Source organism: Rhinoraja longicauda, chromosome 6, assembly GCF_053455715.1.
Source record: "Rhinoraja longicauda isolate Sanriku21f chromosome 6, sRhiLon1.1, whole genome shotgun sequence".
NCBI lineage: Eukaryota > Metazoa > Chordata > Chondrichthyes > Rajiformes > Arhynchobatidae > Rhinoraja > Rhinoraja longicauda.
The window spans coordinates 21,826,967-21,840,782 of record NC_135958.1 but is presented as its reverse complement, the minus strand read 5'-3'; the positions used below and the strand labels follow the sequence as shown (position 1 = coordinate 21,840,782).

Below are 13,816 nucleotides of genomic sequence, written 5' to 3'. Positions count from 1 at the left end.
TTTAAAAGATAAACTGGGTTAAACAATGTTATTGCTGAAATCTAAGGAAATTGAAAACCTAATTCAAAAAGGACAAATTAAAAAAATTACTTCTATTATATATAATCTAATTAAAAAAAAGGCCCCTAAACAAGGAATTCATATATCAAGGCGAAAATGGGAAACGGATTTGAATATTAATATTGATGGAACAAATTGGTCAAAACTATGCCTTGCAGTATGAAAAATACAATAAATGTTCGGTTTAGACTAGTACAATATAACTTTCTGCATCAATTATATATCACACCACAAAAATTAAAGAGAATAAATTCAAGTTTATCTGACCAATGTTTTCGGTGCAATCAAGAAATTGGTACTTTTTTTCATTCTACTTGGTCCTGTTCAAAAATACAACCTTTTTGGACAAACTTATGAAGTTTTCTAGAACAGATTATCGGAATACAACTTCCATACAACCCAAGATTTTTGTTATTGGGTGATGTTGAAGGAATAAGACCACAACTTAAAATGAATAAATATCAGAAAGAATTTATAAAAATTGCATTAGCAGTAGCCAAAAAAACTATCGCACTGAATTACTCTGTCACTTTGAGTCCTTTTGTGTATTAACCGGCATCTGGGAAAGTAAATGATTTGACCATGACAAGTATTTTTGAACACAGGATGGGCTAAATCACCTCCAACACCAAGTTCTTTGTTAATATATCCTTTCCTTTGATCATTACAAATCTGTAAGTCATTACTGAGTTTGGCTGTTGCTCAATTCTCAAACGTGACTGCATTGAAATGAAAGTTAAGGTAACAGGCAAGAACAAAACAAGGGAGAGATTATGCTTGTCCCCCTACAAGACTGTCCAAAAGCCAAAGGAAACTTTCCAATATCAAGTTCCAAAGAGGAAGTGGATTAAAAATTGTGGAGCCAAGATAAAAGATGAGGAAAGAGGAACACTGGCAAAACATACCCAACAATCTCCTCAATGGTAGTCACAAAATGCTGGAGTAACTCAGCGAGCGGACAGGCAGCATCTCTGGAGAGAAGGAATGAGTGACATTCCTTCTCTCCAGAGATGCTGCCTGTCCCGCTGAGTTACTCCAGCATTTTGTCTCTACTTCGATTTAAACCAGCATCTGCAATTCTTTCCTGCACAATCTCCTCAATGGTGCATGTTTTAACATGAGACATTTAAAAATATTTGAGGCATAAATATCTACTTTCCAACACAGTGTTTTGTAATCAATCAAGAATTTGTACAGAAATTTCACACATGGAAACTCTTGGTGAATTTATTTTTTTATTATTAAGGTGTTCGAAGTACATACATAGACACAGAGGTACAATTTATCAAGAAAGCTCATTAGGAAATGTTATGCTTTCAGGTCAAAGTCAGTCCATTAATGCCCAGTTTTTTTTGTTTAAAAATGTAAAACCCAACTGTCTTGTTTTAATTACGCTGCACCATGGGGTGGTGGTGGGGGGAGGGCACGTGTGATGGGGAGAAACGAGGTGCTCATGTTTTAGAAACAAGTGTTTACAAAAGAGACCCTGCAAACCAGCCACCAAATCTCAGGAGAGCGACCTCTCTGGCAGAATAGTACATGAAATCTGTTATTGCTACTTGATCATGTCTTTGATTTGAAGGTACACTATTGTTCTTAATGGTTATAGAGACTATCTTTAATCACTGCTCACAATTTTCAAACATCACTATTTATTTTCCTGATGAAAAAAAGGATTAATCTCTTGTTCTTTTTACTGGAGGCCCTCTTATTCCTAGGTGAATTTACCAGATGTGAGCCCATTACTGTGGTTTTAGGTTTACAGGCCTCCCCTCCCCCCATTATCCCAGTACAATTTTTAGTGAAGCCAGAAGGCCCATTTGATGGAATTGAAGTTGAATTGGTTAATAGTTAAATCTTCAATTTCAAATATATGTCTCATCTCCTACGACCCATTACCTAACTCAACAAGAGCACCGGCCCGTAAAAGCAACATTGAGGTGTCCTGATGGTTCTTCTTCACTCTTCTTCGATTACAGTTGGCAATTAGCAAGACACTCAACTCAGCCCAACGGGAAAGGATAGTAATTGGAGATGATCTAAAATCTAGATAATTACCAAAATAGTGAATAGTAACACAATTCCTTATCATTAAAAATACCAAGGACAGATTGAATAGACCCCAACTCAAATAAAAAGTATTAGTTTATCAATTTTAACTTGTAGCTATTAGATCTCTTAACTAAATGTCAAGGAACACAAAACTGCCCAATGTTGACCAATTCCCACCCACCCATCATAGAAAAGATATATATTTTTTTGCTTTTGAAGACCAATGCAACTTATGGGAAAACATGACACAAAAACATCATAAACCTTTAAGATTAACAGGTGTATCTATCCTCACATTTCCATTCACATATTAAATTCTATCCTGTCACTGCTACACTCCACAGTCACAATGGACTTATTTCAAAGCACAGAATTTGTACACTGATTTGGTGCTCCTCAAAGAAAAAAAATTGGAAAGAGGCAATATTTTTTATTCAACACCTGACTATAGGAATCAATGCTTCATCTTAATGTTCATTATATATAAAACTTACTTAATGAACTAGATTATTTTAAGAAAAACATCTATAATAAAAGTACGACAAGCTCTGGTCTTATCTTAAAATGGACCATTGTTCAATAGTGGCTCTTTCAACACCCCATTCCTGTCAGCCCGTTTTAAGCCCCATTAACCTCCACAGGACACGAGATTGCCTCACACCATCCCTACCAAGCAGTCTTTAATCCCGTTTGTGATTTATCCGTCTCCCTTTTTATGTGAACTGATTTAACATTCATCCGCTTTCTCCAGTGGTCAGTTAGTTGTACGTACATTATGTAAAGAAGAGGAGCAGTAATTATTTTCGTCTTGAGCCAAGTTATATCCTGGTGGAACCTACTGTTCATGACAACAAAATCCAGCACTGACTAGCAACAGGCACCCAACCTTCATCGACATATTTATATCAAACTACACAAAACCTTTAAATAAATAAATTGATGGTTTTTAGTCCAACATCCAATCCAAACCCCCCAAAAAACCAATGCAATTCTTATCAGACCACGTGCAACATTAGAATCTCTTGCACTGGCAAAACTTTCAAGGCATCCTTAAATATATTTGGACTCAAATGACCTCAAAGTGAATGCATTAAGAAGCAGTTTGTTGCAACTCCAACAAAATCCAAAGAGCACCAGAAAGGTGAAGATCAAATTACTTCTCAGCAGTTCCCACAACCCAGGTCACGTACAAAAAAAATATCACAACTTTGCATACAAATTCTTGTATCAGATCAATTTGTTGATCTGCAAGTCTGTTACAAAACCCAGCTTTTCTATTTTACAATTTTAAAATTACAAAAAGAAAAAGCAAAACAAAAGCTAAATCTTGTTCACATCAGTGGATTCAGACCTTCAGGCAAGACGATAGGACCTTGATCTACATAGCCATTTGGTTTAAAGCTTCCAGATTTGAAATCATCTCAAAAAGAAAGGTTACTTCACATTAGCACATATACAGTGCTCTCCATAATGTTTGGGACAAAGAACCATCATTTATTTATTTGCCTCTGTACTCCACAATTTGAGATTTGTAATAGAAAAAAAAAAATCACATGTGGTTAAAGTGCACATTGTCAGATTTTATTAAAGGCCATTTTTATACATTTTGGTTTCACCATGTAGAAATTACAGCTGTGTTTATACATAGTCCTCCCGTTTCAGGGCACCATAATGTTTGGGACACATGGCTTCACAGGTATTTGAAATAGCTCAGATGTGTTTAATTGCCTCCTTAATGCAGGTATAAGAGAGCTCTCAGCACCTAGTCTTTCCTCCAGTCTTTCCATCACCGTTGGAAACTTTTATTGCTGTTTATCAACATGAGGACCAAAGTTGTGCCAATGAAAGTCAAAGAAGCCATTATGAGACTGGGAAACAAGAATAAAACTGTTAGAGACATCAGCCAAATCTTAGGCTTACCAAAATCAACTGTATGGAACATCATTAAGAAAGAGAGAACTGGTGAGCTTACCAATCGCAAAGGGACTGGCAGGCCAAGGAAGACCTCCACCGCTGATGACAGAAGAATTCTCTCTATAATAAAGAAAAATCCCCGAACACCTGTCCGACAGATCAGAAACACTCTTCAGGAGTCAGGTGTGGAATTGTCAATTACCACTGTCCGCAGAAGACTTCATGAACAGAAATACAGAGGCTACACTGCAAGATGCAAGCCACTGGTTAGCCGCAAAAATAGGATGGCCAGGCTACAGTTTGCCAAGAAGTACAAAAGAGTAACTACAGTTCTGGAAAAAGATCTTGTGGACTGATGAAACGAAGATTAACTTATATCAGAGTGATGGCAAGAGCAAAGTATGGAGGAGAGAAGGAACTGCCTAAGATCTAAAGCATACCAACTCATCTGTGAACCCAGTGGTGGGGGTGTTATGGCCGGGGCATGTATGACCGCTGAAGGTACTGGTTCACTTATTTTCATTGATGATACAACTGCTGGTGGTAGTAGCATAATGAATTCTGAAATATATAGACACATCCTATCTGCTCAAGTTCAAACAAATGCCTCAATGCCTCAAAACTCATTGGCCGGCGGTTCATTCTACAGCAAGACAATGATCCCAAACATACTGCCAAAGCAACAAAGGAGTTTTGCAAAGCTAAAAAATGGTCAATTCTTGAGTGGCCAAGTCAATCACCCGATCTGAACCGAATTGAGCATACCTTCTATATGCTGAAGAGAAAACTGAAGGGGCTAGCCCCCAAAACAAGCATAAGCTAAAGATGGTTGCAATACAGGCCTGGCAGAGCATCACCAGAGAAGACACCCGGCAACTGGTGATGTCCATGAATCGCAGATTTCAAGCAGATTTGAATCGCAGATTGCATGCAAAGGATATGCAACAAAATACTAAACATGACTACTTTCATTTACATGACAAAGCTCTGTCCCAAACATTATGGTGCCCTGAAATGGGGGTAACTATGAATAAACACAGCTCTAATTCCTACATGGTGAAACCAAAATGTATAAAAATGGCCTATATTAAAATCTGACAATGTGCACTTGAAACCACATGTGATTTTTTCTATTACAAATCTCAAATTGTGGAGTGCAGGGGCAAATAAATAAATGATGGGTCTTTGTCCCAAACATTATGGAGGGCATTGTATATATAATCTAAATGAAGATGCACCTTGAGACAATATCAAAGATGAGACCTGATTAAATATACTGCAAACCTACTTGATTATAGTTGATGGGTTAAGCAATGAAATTGTCCCAGTCCTGCTAAGTAACAAAGAGAGAAACAAAATATCTCTGGTAAAATGTTACTGAACAATGTCTAATCGACACCTGGCTTCTGCTTTGAATGAGAGGGGGGGGGGGGGGGGGGGGGGCGGGGAGGGAAAGCAAACCGAGACCATCTTTTCAAACTCCTATAAAGGATCAGGTAACAGAATGATGCCACCACAGAAGGGGATTTTTATATGATTAAAACCAAACTTGTGTCACATTTTTTCAAAGTATAGCAAGGGTTCAGTACAGAATAAAAGATTTCACCCTCCAAATCCGACCCTAACATGAGCCGCCCATTAATCAATGTGCAGTTTCTTCCAGTTTCACATCAGACATCATACTAAGATCACTATGTTGGTGTCAACAGATGCAGTAGGGACACAATGCACAGATGTTGGGTCATTTCATATGGACTCATTTAAAGGGATTCCTTCCACAGAGAAGACAGTGAAAGTCACCCCAGTGATTGGGTGTCTTGTTTTACACCGTAAAACCCAGGCATGGTAAATCTCACTTCCCCACCCAGTTTGCCTCGAGGTGTTCAAATAGTTATGTTGCCAATGTCGCTCTATACATGCCTACCACTGAATCTTGTTCACACCTGCAAAGGTTCAACTCATTTGACAAGGGCTAGAAAGTTAGTTGCTTTATTTTTTCCCCCCATCAACCCTAGTTTGGAAAACAACAATAGCCTCAATGTGACCCTGAGCGACTCAACCCATCAGGTCCATAGATCACAGCTTTAACAATCGAGGTCTCTATCACTGAAAAAACTTCCATTCCAGTTCATTACCTGCAGGTCATTTGGCTTCCCACCCACATGCAACATTCATGAAGTGTCACTCTAACCTAATCAACAGCTCTCCCATATCCCACTCAAGTCTAGCTTCATCAGGGTCAATGCGGTGAGCCCGGAGAAAGAAAAAAAAAAAACACATTTTGGAGAGGACGTACGGACCTAATACTGTTCCTTTGACCCTGTTTGACTTGTCTTGTACATTATCCAACCGGACAGCAAACAGCACTGCAAATTCTTGCTGTTCCCTCTCTTATTTCCAGGCCATTGAAGGCAAATTGGAAACCCTATTTGTAATAAAACTATTTGGTCTTCAAATATTCCTTACCTGGTTTTCACCAACAAACTGATTGGACCGTCATTTTTCCACTAAAAAATGCAGACCTACAAACATGTGGCCAAGCAGCAGGTTTATTTATCATCATTGAATAATAACTGCATGTCAAGTCAGTGAGGTATAAGTACACCAAAATATTTACTGTAAATATCGAGAGCACTGACTAGTATTGAGAGCAAAGTGGGGGAGGATGGAAACGTAGGAAAAGTTTTATCTTCACAGAAATCACCCTATTTACAGTCAAATCTCAGGAGGGGGCAGTTCGATTTAAAGCAGCATCAGGTACCATCCTAACACTGGCATATTATCACCAATCTTTGGTCGGTCTGGATTTTCATGGAATCTTTCAAAGTTGTTAGCGCACAGGTCAGGATTACTCAATCAATTCAACTTTTCAAATATTTGGGATTCATTCTGTAAAAAACACTAGCTATGTAGGAATTCAGTTTTCATTTTTTTTCCTGAACACACATGTACAACTAAGTGGGACATGAATGACATCTACCAAAACTAAGTGTCCAGTCAACATGTGTGAACTCATTACAATGCCACGTAGGTGGGTCAAAGTTGGACTTCTTATTGGTGCGAGTCATCCCTGAACTGCAAAGAGTCACTTCCTCACCGTCCCTTAACCACTGTGTTCCCAATCCCTGCCCCCCAACCCCTCTTTTAATACATAAAATTCCCATGAAATTATAAACTTGTTAACACCTCCTAAGCATGATGTTCCTGCTTTATTTTTAAATTAAAGGAAGACTAATGTGGTGCAGCAGGGAGCTGGAATGACATCTTCCCCATCGAAGGCCAGAATGATGGCAGCTTCCACTACATCTGAAGCTTTTAACCTGGATTCCTAGTTACACCTCATCCCTGATCAAATAGAACTTTATTTCCCCCCGCCCAGAGCGTATGAAGAATTCAAATAAAACGAAAATCAGATTAGATCTGCTGCAAGTACCACAAATATAATTCAAATCAAGCAGCTTGGATATCATGAAGCACAAGCGCAAAGTCTCAAGTGACTGAACTTACTTCCTCAAACTCACGACTGACATTAGTTAGCCATTCAATTATACTTAGTGTACAGTTACTTTTATTGTTATATGGCAAGCGCAGGAAGGAATAGATGACAGATGAACAACGACAGTAGAGGAATTTCTTCTCTTGTACCTTCAACCTCGATCTGTGGGAATACATCATCAGGGGACTAACCATACACTATATATTACTTGCAACAATGGAGTTCAAAAATTGTTCACATAATATCTACATTATTTCAAATTATTCCTCTTTGGATCCCTTTATGTGTCTTAGCTAAATTTACTGAATTAAAAGAAAACTATGAATTTTTAAATGTTTTTTCCTCTCACGTTTTTTGTTCAAAATCAAATAAATTCTATGGGGAACACCTTCCGAAAGCAGAAATTTGCAACATACCCTCCCAAAGGAGGGGGTGGTTTACGATGAGACATCTCCAGAGGAGCGTGCCACGACACATGTCTGATCCAATCTTTTCCCTCTTTAAAATAAGCACAGCCGTGTGTTAAGTTTGAGTATTTTTGTCCTACGCACAATAAAGCTGTTTTACTGTTTCACCAAGAAAAATAAATCTTAAAAGCTTTCAATGTAATTTCCTGTGAATCTCAGCGGGTCAGAATGCAATCACAGTAGATGGCCGGCTGCATACAGTAGTTCTTGCAACTGGCAGCATTTTATCAAACATTTTCAGGAATAAGAAAGCGCTCTCGTTATCAATGCAAAAATACTGGAAAGCTCCAACGTACTACTTGTATTTTTTGTCTCATCTATACATTTACAAATCTTCCTTCTATTTCAAAGACAAATATTTAATGCTCAACATCAGAAAGACGAACCTTCTTCACAACAAGATATTGCGCGTTCCCCCTTTGAAGTCAAGCACGTAAATACCAGTGCTGGTGACAGATGAACAGCAAGTTCAATTCTTCATCCTTGCTGTCAAAAATAAGTTTGAAACTAAACAAATTCTCTGGACCGAATAGATCTTAAGTCCTTCTTTTGTGAACATCATCTTGTATACTATGCAGCGACTTTATTGTCCTTCTGTGGGGAAATAATGGAAACACGTCAATAAATGATTTACACTAGTTAACAGTGTTCAGTTTTCCCTGTAGCCTGGGACTTCCTAAGCACACTGGTGCAACTAATAGAGCTGCTGCCTCACAGCTCCAGTGAACAGGTTCAATCCTGACTTCTGGCGCTGATTGTGTGGACTTTGCACTTCATCCCTGTGACTGCATATCCAAAGATATATGGATTGGTGGATGAATTGGCCAGGTGAGTGGCAGAATACATTTTACACGGATAGGTGAGGTTTAGAAGGATATAGGCCAAACACAGGCAAATGAAAATAGGTTAGATGGGTCATCTTGGTCGACATGGGCAAGTTGGACGAGAGAGCTAGTTTCCTTGCTATATGACTCCATGACAGTAATCTGTGGGGAAGTGATAGGAATATTAGAATAGGTGACTGCATAGCTTACAACCAAAAGCTTTTCACTGTTTCTCGGTACATATGACAATAAACTAAAGTAAACTAAACTAAAGTAAAACACGATTTGTGTAACTGGGTGCTTGGGATGACGGGCCACGCCGAAGGGCTCTGCAACAATGTAATATGATATGCCACTAAACATTAAATATAGAATGCATGACATGATTCTGAAATAAGCTTGGAAATGTTGTAGTGATGCATTTCATTCTCTGGCAGTTTTATACATGATTACATTTTGGGAAGAGTTACCCTGTATTCGAAGTCTGAAAACTCTCTGTCTCCACCGCGGCCGCCTCGAAATCCTCCACGGTAACCTCCACGGGGAGGGCCATAATTCCCTCTGCCCCCGCGGCCTCGCCCACCCCTGTATGCGTAGCCACCGCGGCCTCTGTAACCTCCTCGACCACGCATCGAACGCAGGGGGATTCCAAACGTTTCCGCATTCATCCTCCTCTCCTCGGCCCAAGTGGGTCTCCGGTCCCTGGAAGAATAGTAACTGCAGAGAGAGTTAAACAGCTTACTCGCTGAACGCAAAAGTCTTCACTTGTTCCTAATATTATGTACAAGGCATTTCAGATCCTGGATTCTACTTGGCCGTCACATGAAACACAGACCACTTTGGAGAAGTTGTAGAAACAACGAACCACAGATGCTGGTTTCTACCAAGATAGACACAAAGTGCTGGAGTAACTCAGCGGGTCAGGCAGCATTTCTGGAGAAAAAGGATGGGTGACATTTTGGATCACGTATAGTTTACCTGATCTGTTTGGATAGCATGCTAAACAAAGCTTTTCACTGTACCTCAGTACACGTGACAATAATAAACCTAAACCTAACTCTGACATTGAAGGAGGCACGGGACAGAAAGGCCCTCCACCACTTTGTATTTTACTCCAAGATTTCACCACTTGCAGTTTCTTATGTCCCCAAGTCTTAAAGGATTAATTAAGCCACTAAGGTTTCCCATCCAAGCAGCCAAACTCCACCACTGCCCTAAAATGTGGGTTTGAGCAACGACGCCCGTTGCTGGGAGATATGGTCAGCTTGGTTCATGCAATTCAATCTGAGACGATGCAACTGGGCCGTCCCATTCATGTCCTTGGAAACAAGGCACCTCTCAGATACCAGTGTTGTCGCCACGTGGTAATTCAGCAGATAATTTTTCACTCCCTCCCTCTCCGTACCCTTCTGCCCAAGTTACCATGTAGTTGTTTGTGGGAGCATCCTTGTGCCAAAATGTTTCCCGGGTTCAATCCTGACCATGGGTGCTGTCTGTGTGGAATTGCACGTTCTCCCTGTGACCATGGGTATCATGGGTTTCCTCCGGGTGCTCTAGTTGCCTCCCACATCCCAAAGATGTGCTGGTTAGTAGGTTACTTGGCCTCTGCAAATTGCCCCCTGGTATGTAGGGAGTGGATGAGAGAGTGGGATAACATAGAACTAGTGTGACCAGGTGATCAATAGTCGGCATGGACTCAGTGGGCCGAAGGGCCCCTTTACATGCCTTTTAAACTAATTTACTCACAACACACACTATGGTTAGAGGAGATGGAATTACACAGACAAAACCCCAGGAATTCTGCAAAGAATAAGTACCTTGTCGCACTATCACAAGAGATGTTGTCAAAAAACGATTTGGTTTTGTCATAATAGCATTTCGGTCCTGAAGTGTCTTCTTCGTCAGCATTCCCTTCGCTGTTCTGCGTTTCAATCCCCGAGTCTCCTTTATCTTCGCCATTTATTGCCTTCTCTGTTTTATCTGGCTGCTTATCATCTATTGAGGAAAACATGAATGGTAGGACACCAGAAGGTACTGGGGAACAGTGGAACCAATGCCATCAGATGGCCACTTGACCTCAGTTGAATTAAGAGCATGGAAGCTCTTGCCTCTGAGAAAACCAAAGCCAATAAACATAAAAAAGTGAATATTACCTTTCAATTTCAGTTTATTCTGGAACTCCCTGTCAATATCCTCTTTGTGAAATTGTGCATTTGCGCTCTCAAAGTCAAAGTCTTTCTCGAACTTCACTGGGCCGTCCCGTCTGACAGCAAACCTGCCCCTTCCTCGGCTTCCACCACGGCCTCGCCGGGCATTCTGGCCCCCTGGATGCAAGCAAAAGCAATGTCAGTCTATCAGAGGTCAGCTCTAAATCACCACCCTAACCGATACAGCATCTAATACCAGACCAGAGCGCTAGCTCAGCCAGACCAGGCTTAAATGAACGGTACCCAACAGAAGTGACCCTTTTGAACCAAGTCTGGTTAGATGAACCAGGTGGGACTATGTTAGATTGGATTTCTTGGTTGGCATGGACGAGTTGAGCTTGTTTCTGAGCTGTGTGACTGTGACATTTGCAATTAAATCTCACAAAATCACAATTGACAGGCTGAGAGGTTGATTTTGTAGATGAGCTGCTCGTCACTGGAGAGAAGCAGCTATCTGAGACTGAAGTAAAAATCAAATTATCTTCAGTGACCATGCTGAGCGGAGGCCACTCTGTGACCAGGCAAATCTCAGCAGAGGATAGAACTGCAATTACTCTGCTGATGAAACAGCATTAAGAAGTTGATTCCTGAATAACAGATTTTATAGACAAGTGCAGATATTATGTCTGCACCAATAAACAAGGCTTCCAACCAAAATGAAGTAAAGCTTGAACCCCTGGGCTACCTAACCATGCCTCTCTCACCTACCCAAAGCCCATTCTCCAGTCAAACAAATCCTCTTGATATCTCCTTCCTTGCTTAAGTAAATCTTTACCATAGCTCATATCTATAATCCTTCATGTTCTTGAACCATTTTAAGTGTTAATTGAATAGAAAATGTTACAACATTCAAAATGCAATCTCTTTTTTATTATTAGACAGGCAATACTTTGGTCTGGGTAACACCACAACACCATGTTGAATCTTGAATGTTGGGTACTACAATGCCACAGGAACCATGTTATTACAGTAGACTTAGAATAGTACAGCACACAAAGGAGTGGCACAGTGGGGCAGTGGTAGAGTTACTGCCTTACAACGCCAGAGACCCAGGTTTGATCCCAATTATGGGTGCTGTCTGTACGGAGTTTATACGTTCTCCATATGTTTGCATGGGTTTTCCCCTGGTGCTCCGGTTTCCTCCCACACTCCAAATGTGTACAGGTATGCAAGTTAATCGGCTCCGGTAAGAAACAAAATTAATTGTCCCTGGTGTAGGATGGTGTGGACTCAGTGGGAAGAAGGGCTTGTTTCGTTAAATACTAAAGGAACGGGCCTATCCGACCACCAAGTGTGTGCTGAACATGATGCCAATGTAAATTAATCCTATCTGCCTGAACGTAGTGTATCCAACTAATCACTGCCTGTTTATGGTCTATCTAAATTCCTTTTAAATGCTGCTATCGTATCTGCTTCTACCACATCCCTGGCAGTGTATTGCAGGCACCTACCGCACTCTGTGTAAAAAAAAACCAAGTCACAAATCTCCATTAAACATTCCCTCTGGCCTTAAACCTCTACCCACTGGTACTTGATATTTCCAACCTGGAAAAAAAGTCTCTGACTTGTAGTCGATTACTTGCAAAAGCTCCAAAACAAATAAATCGCAGAAGTCAAATGTTGACACCATTTAGTGTCTGCATCATGGGACATATAGTACAGCACAGGAATCGGCCCTTTGGCCCACAATGTCTGTACCAAAGATGTTGCCATGTTAAACAAATCTCCTCAGCTTGTATGTGATCCATATTTCTCTATTTCATGCATATCCATCCGATTCCCTGTTTTACTGATCTCCAACTGTACCCGTGCATGAGCTGCACAGAACAGAAAACCCGTTATTACGCATGTGAGGTAAGGTACCTGATGGCCTCCTGTTTGGTTCCCGATTTTCATTCTTAAAGTGAGCATTCTCTGGCCGCAGACATTTCTGTGATTCAAAAACTAATTAAGACAAAAATGCAATATATTATGGTGCTTGGCAACGACAACATGACATTTCTAATCTTGCTTGTCACCAACACTTCAGCTCTTAATGAAGTGTTGTTATCAGAACATTCCACACATGATGGTTAAAGCATTAAAATCAGACCTTTGGTTGTGGGGGAGTGGGAAATGAGTGCAACAAAGAACAACTCTGAATACTGACAGCAGGTAGACAATAGGTGCAGGAGTAGGCCATTCGGCCCATCAAGCTAGCACCACCATTCAATGTGATCATGGCTGATCATTCTCAATCGGTACCCTGTTCCTGCCTTCTCCCCATACCCCGACTCCACTATCCTTAAGAGCTCTATCTAGCTCTCTTGAAAGCATTCAGAGAATTGGCCTCCACTGCCTTCTGAGGCAGAACATTCCACAGAATTAGACATTAGATATGTCACAGTCTACAAAGAATTCAGAGCTACTGATGCCAGAGGGAAATTATTTTGCTTCCAATAAAGAGTCACAAGTCTCTATCCTCAAGAATTGTAGTGAAAAACAATTGCAAGTTTCTTTCCAAAACAATTTGCAACAAATAGCAAACAGCTATTAAAAGTGCTCGATATTTACACTTCAAAGAACACATGCTAAGCAACAGAACATAGCTCATTCTGCACAATGGCAGTGCTGGAGCGTGGTGGCTATTTGTGCGTCATGCCCAGCAGATCCACTTACAGCTATTACAATTGTTCTACTCAGTATTTGCCGTCAGAATTACTTTAAAATTCATTTTAAAGTTCTTTTAAATCTGCTTTCAGGTCTGGTGATCTTCTGCCCACCAGGGAAAGTGACCTCCCCACCCTACTCCTGGAT

The 13,816-nt window shown here is 40.4% G+C and overlaps 1 protein-coding gene across 1 annotated transcript in view; it reads right to left on the bottom strand.

Moving 5' to 3' along the window:
* Window positions 1–1,276: 1,276 nt before the first annotated feature.
* Window positions 1,277–13,816, bottom strand: part of lsm14ab (LSM14A mRNA processing body assembly factor b) — a 41,559-nt gene continuing 29,019 nt past the window's right edge. The window contains exons 6-10 of the mRNA XM_078400693.1: window positions 12,884–12,964; window positions 10,967–11,137; window positions 10,631–10,808; window positions 9,284–9,530; window positions 1,277–8,583 (exon numbers count right to left, since the gene is read on the bottom strand). Of these exons, the coding sequence (XP_078256819.1) occupies window positions 8,560–8,583; window positions 9,284–9,530; window positions 10,631–10,808; window positions 10,967–11,137; window positions 12,884–12,964 (701 nt within the window). The 3' untranslated portion in view covers window positions 1,277–8,559. The remainder of the gene's footprint in view (window positions 8,584–9,283; window positions 9,531–10,630; window positions 10,809–10,966; window positions 11,138–12,883; window positions 12,965–13,816) is intronic.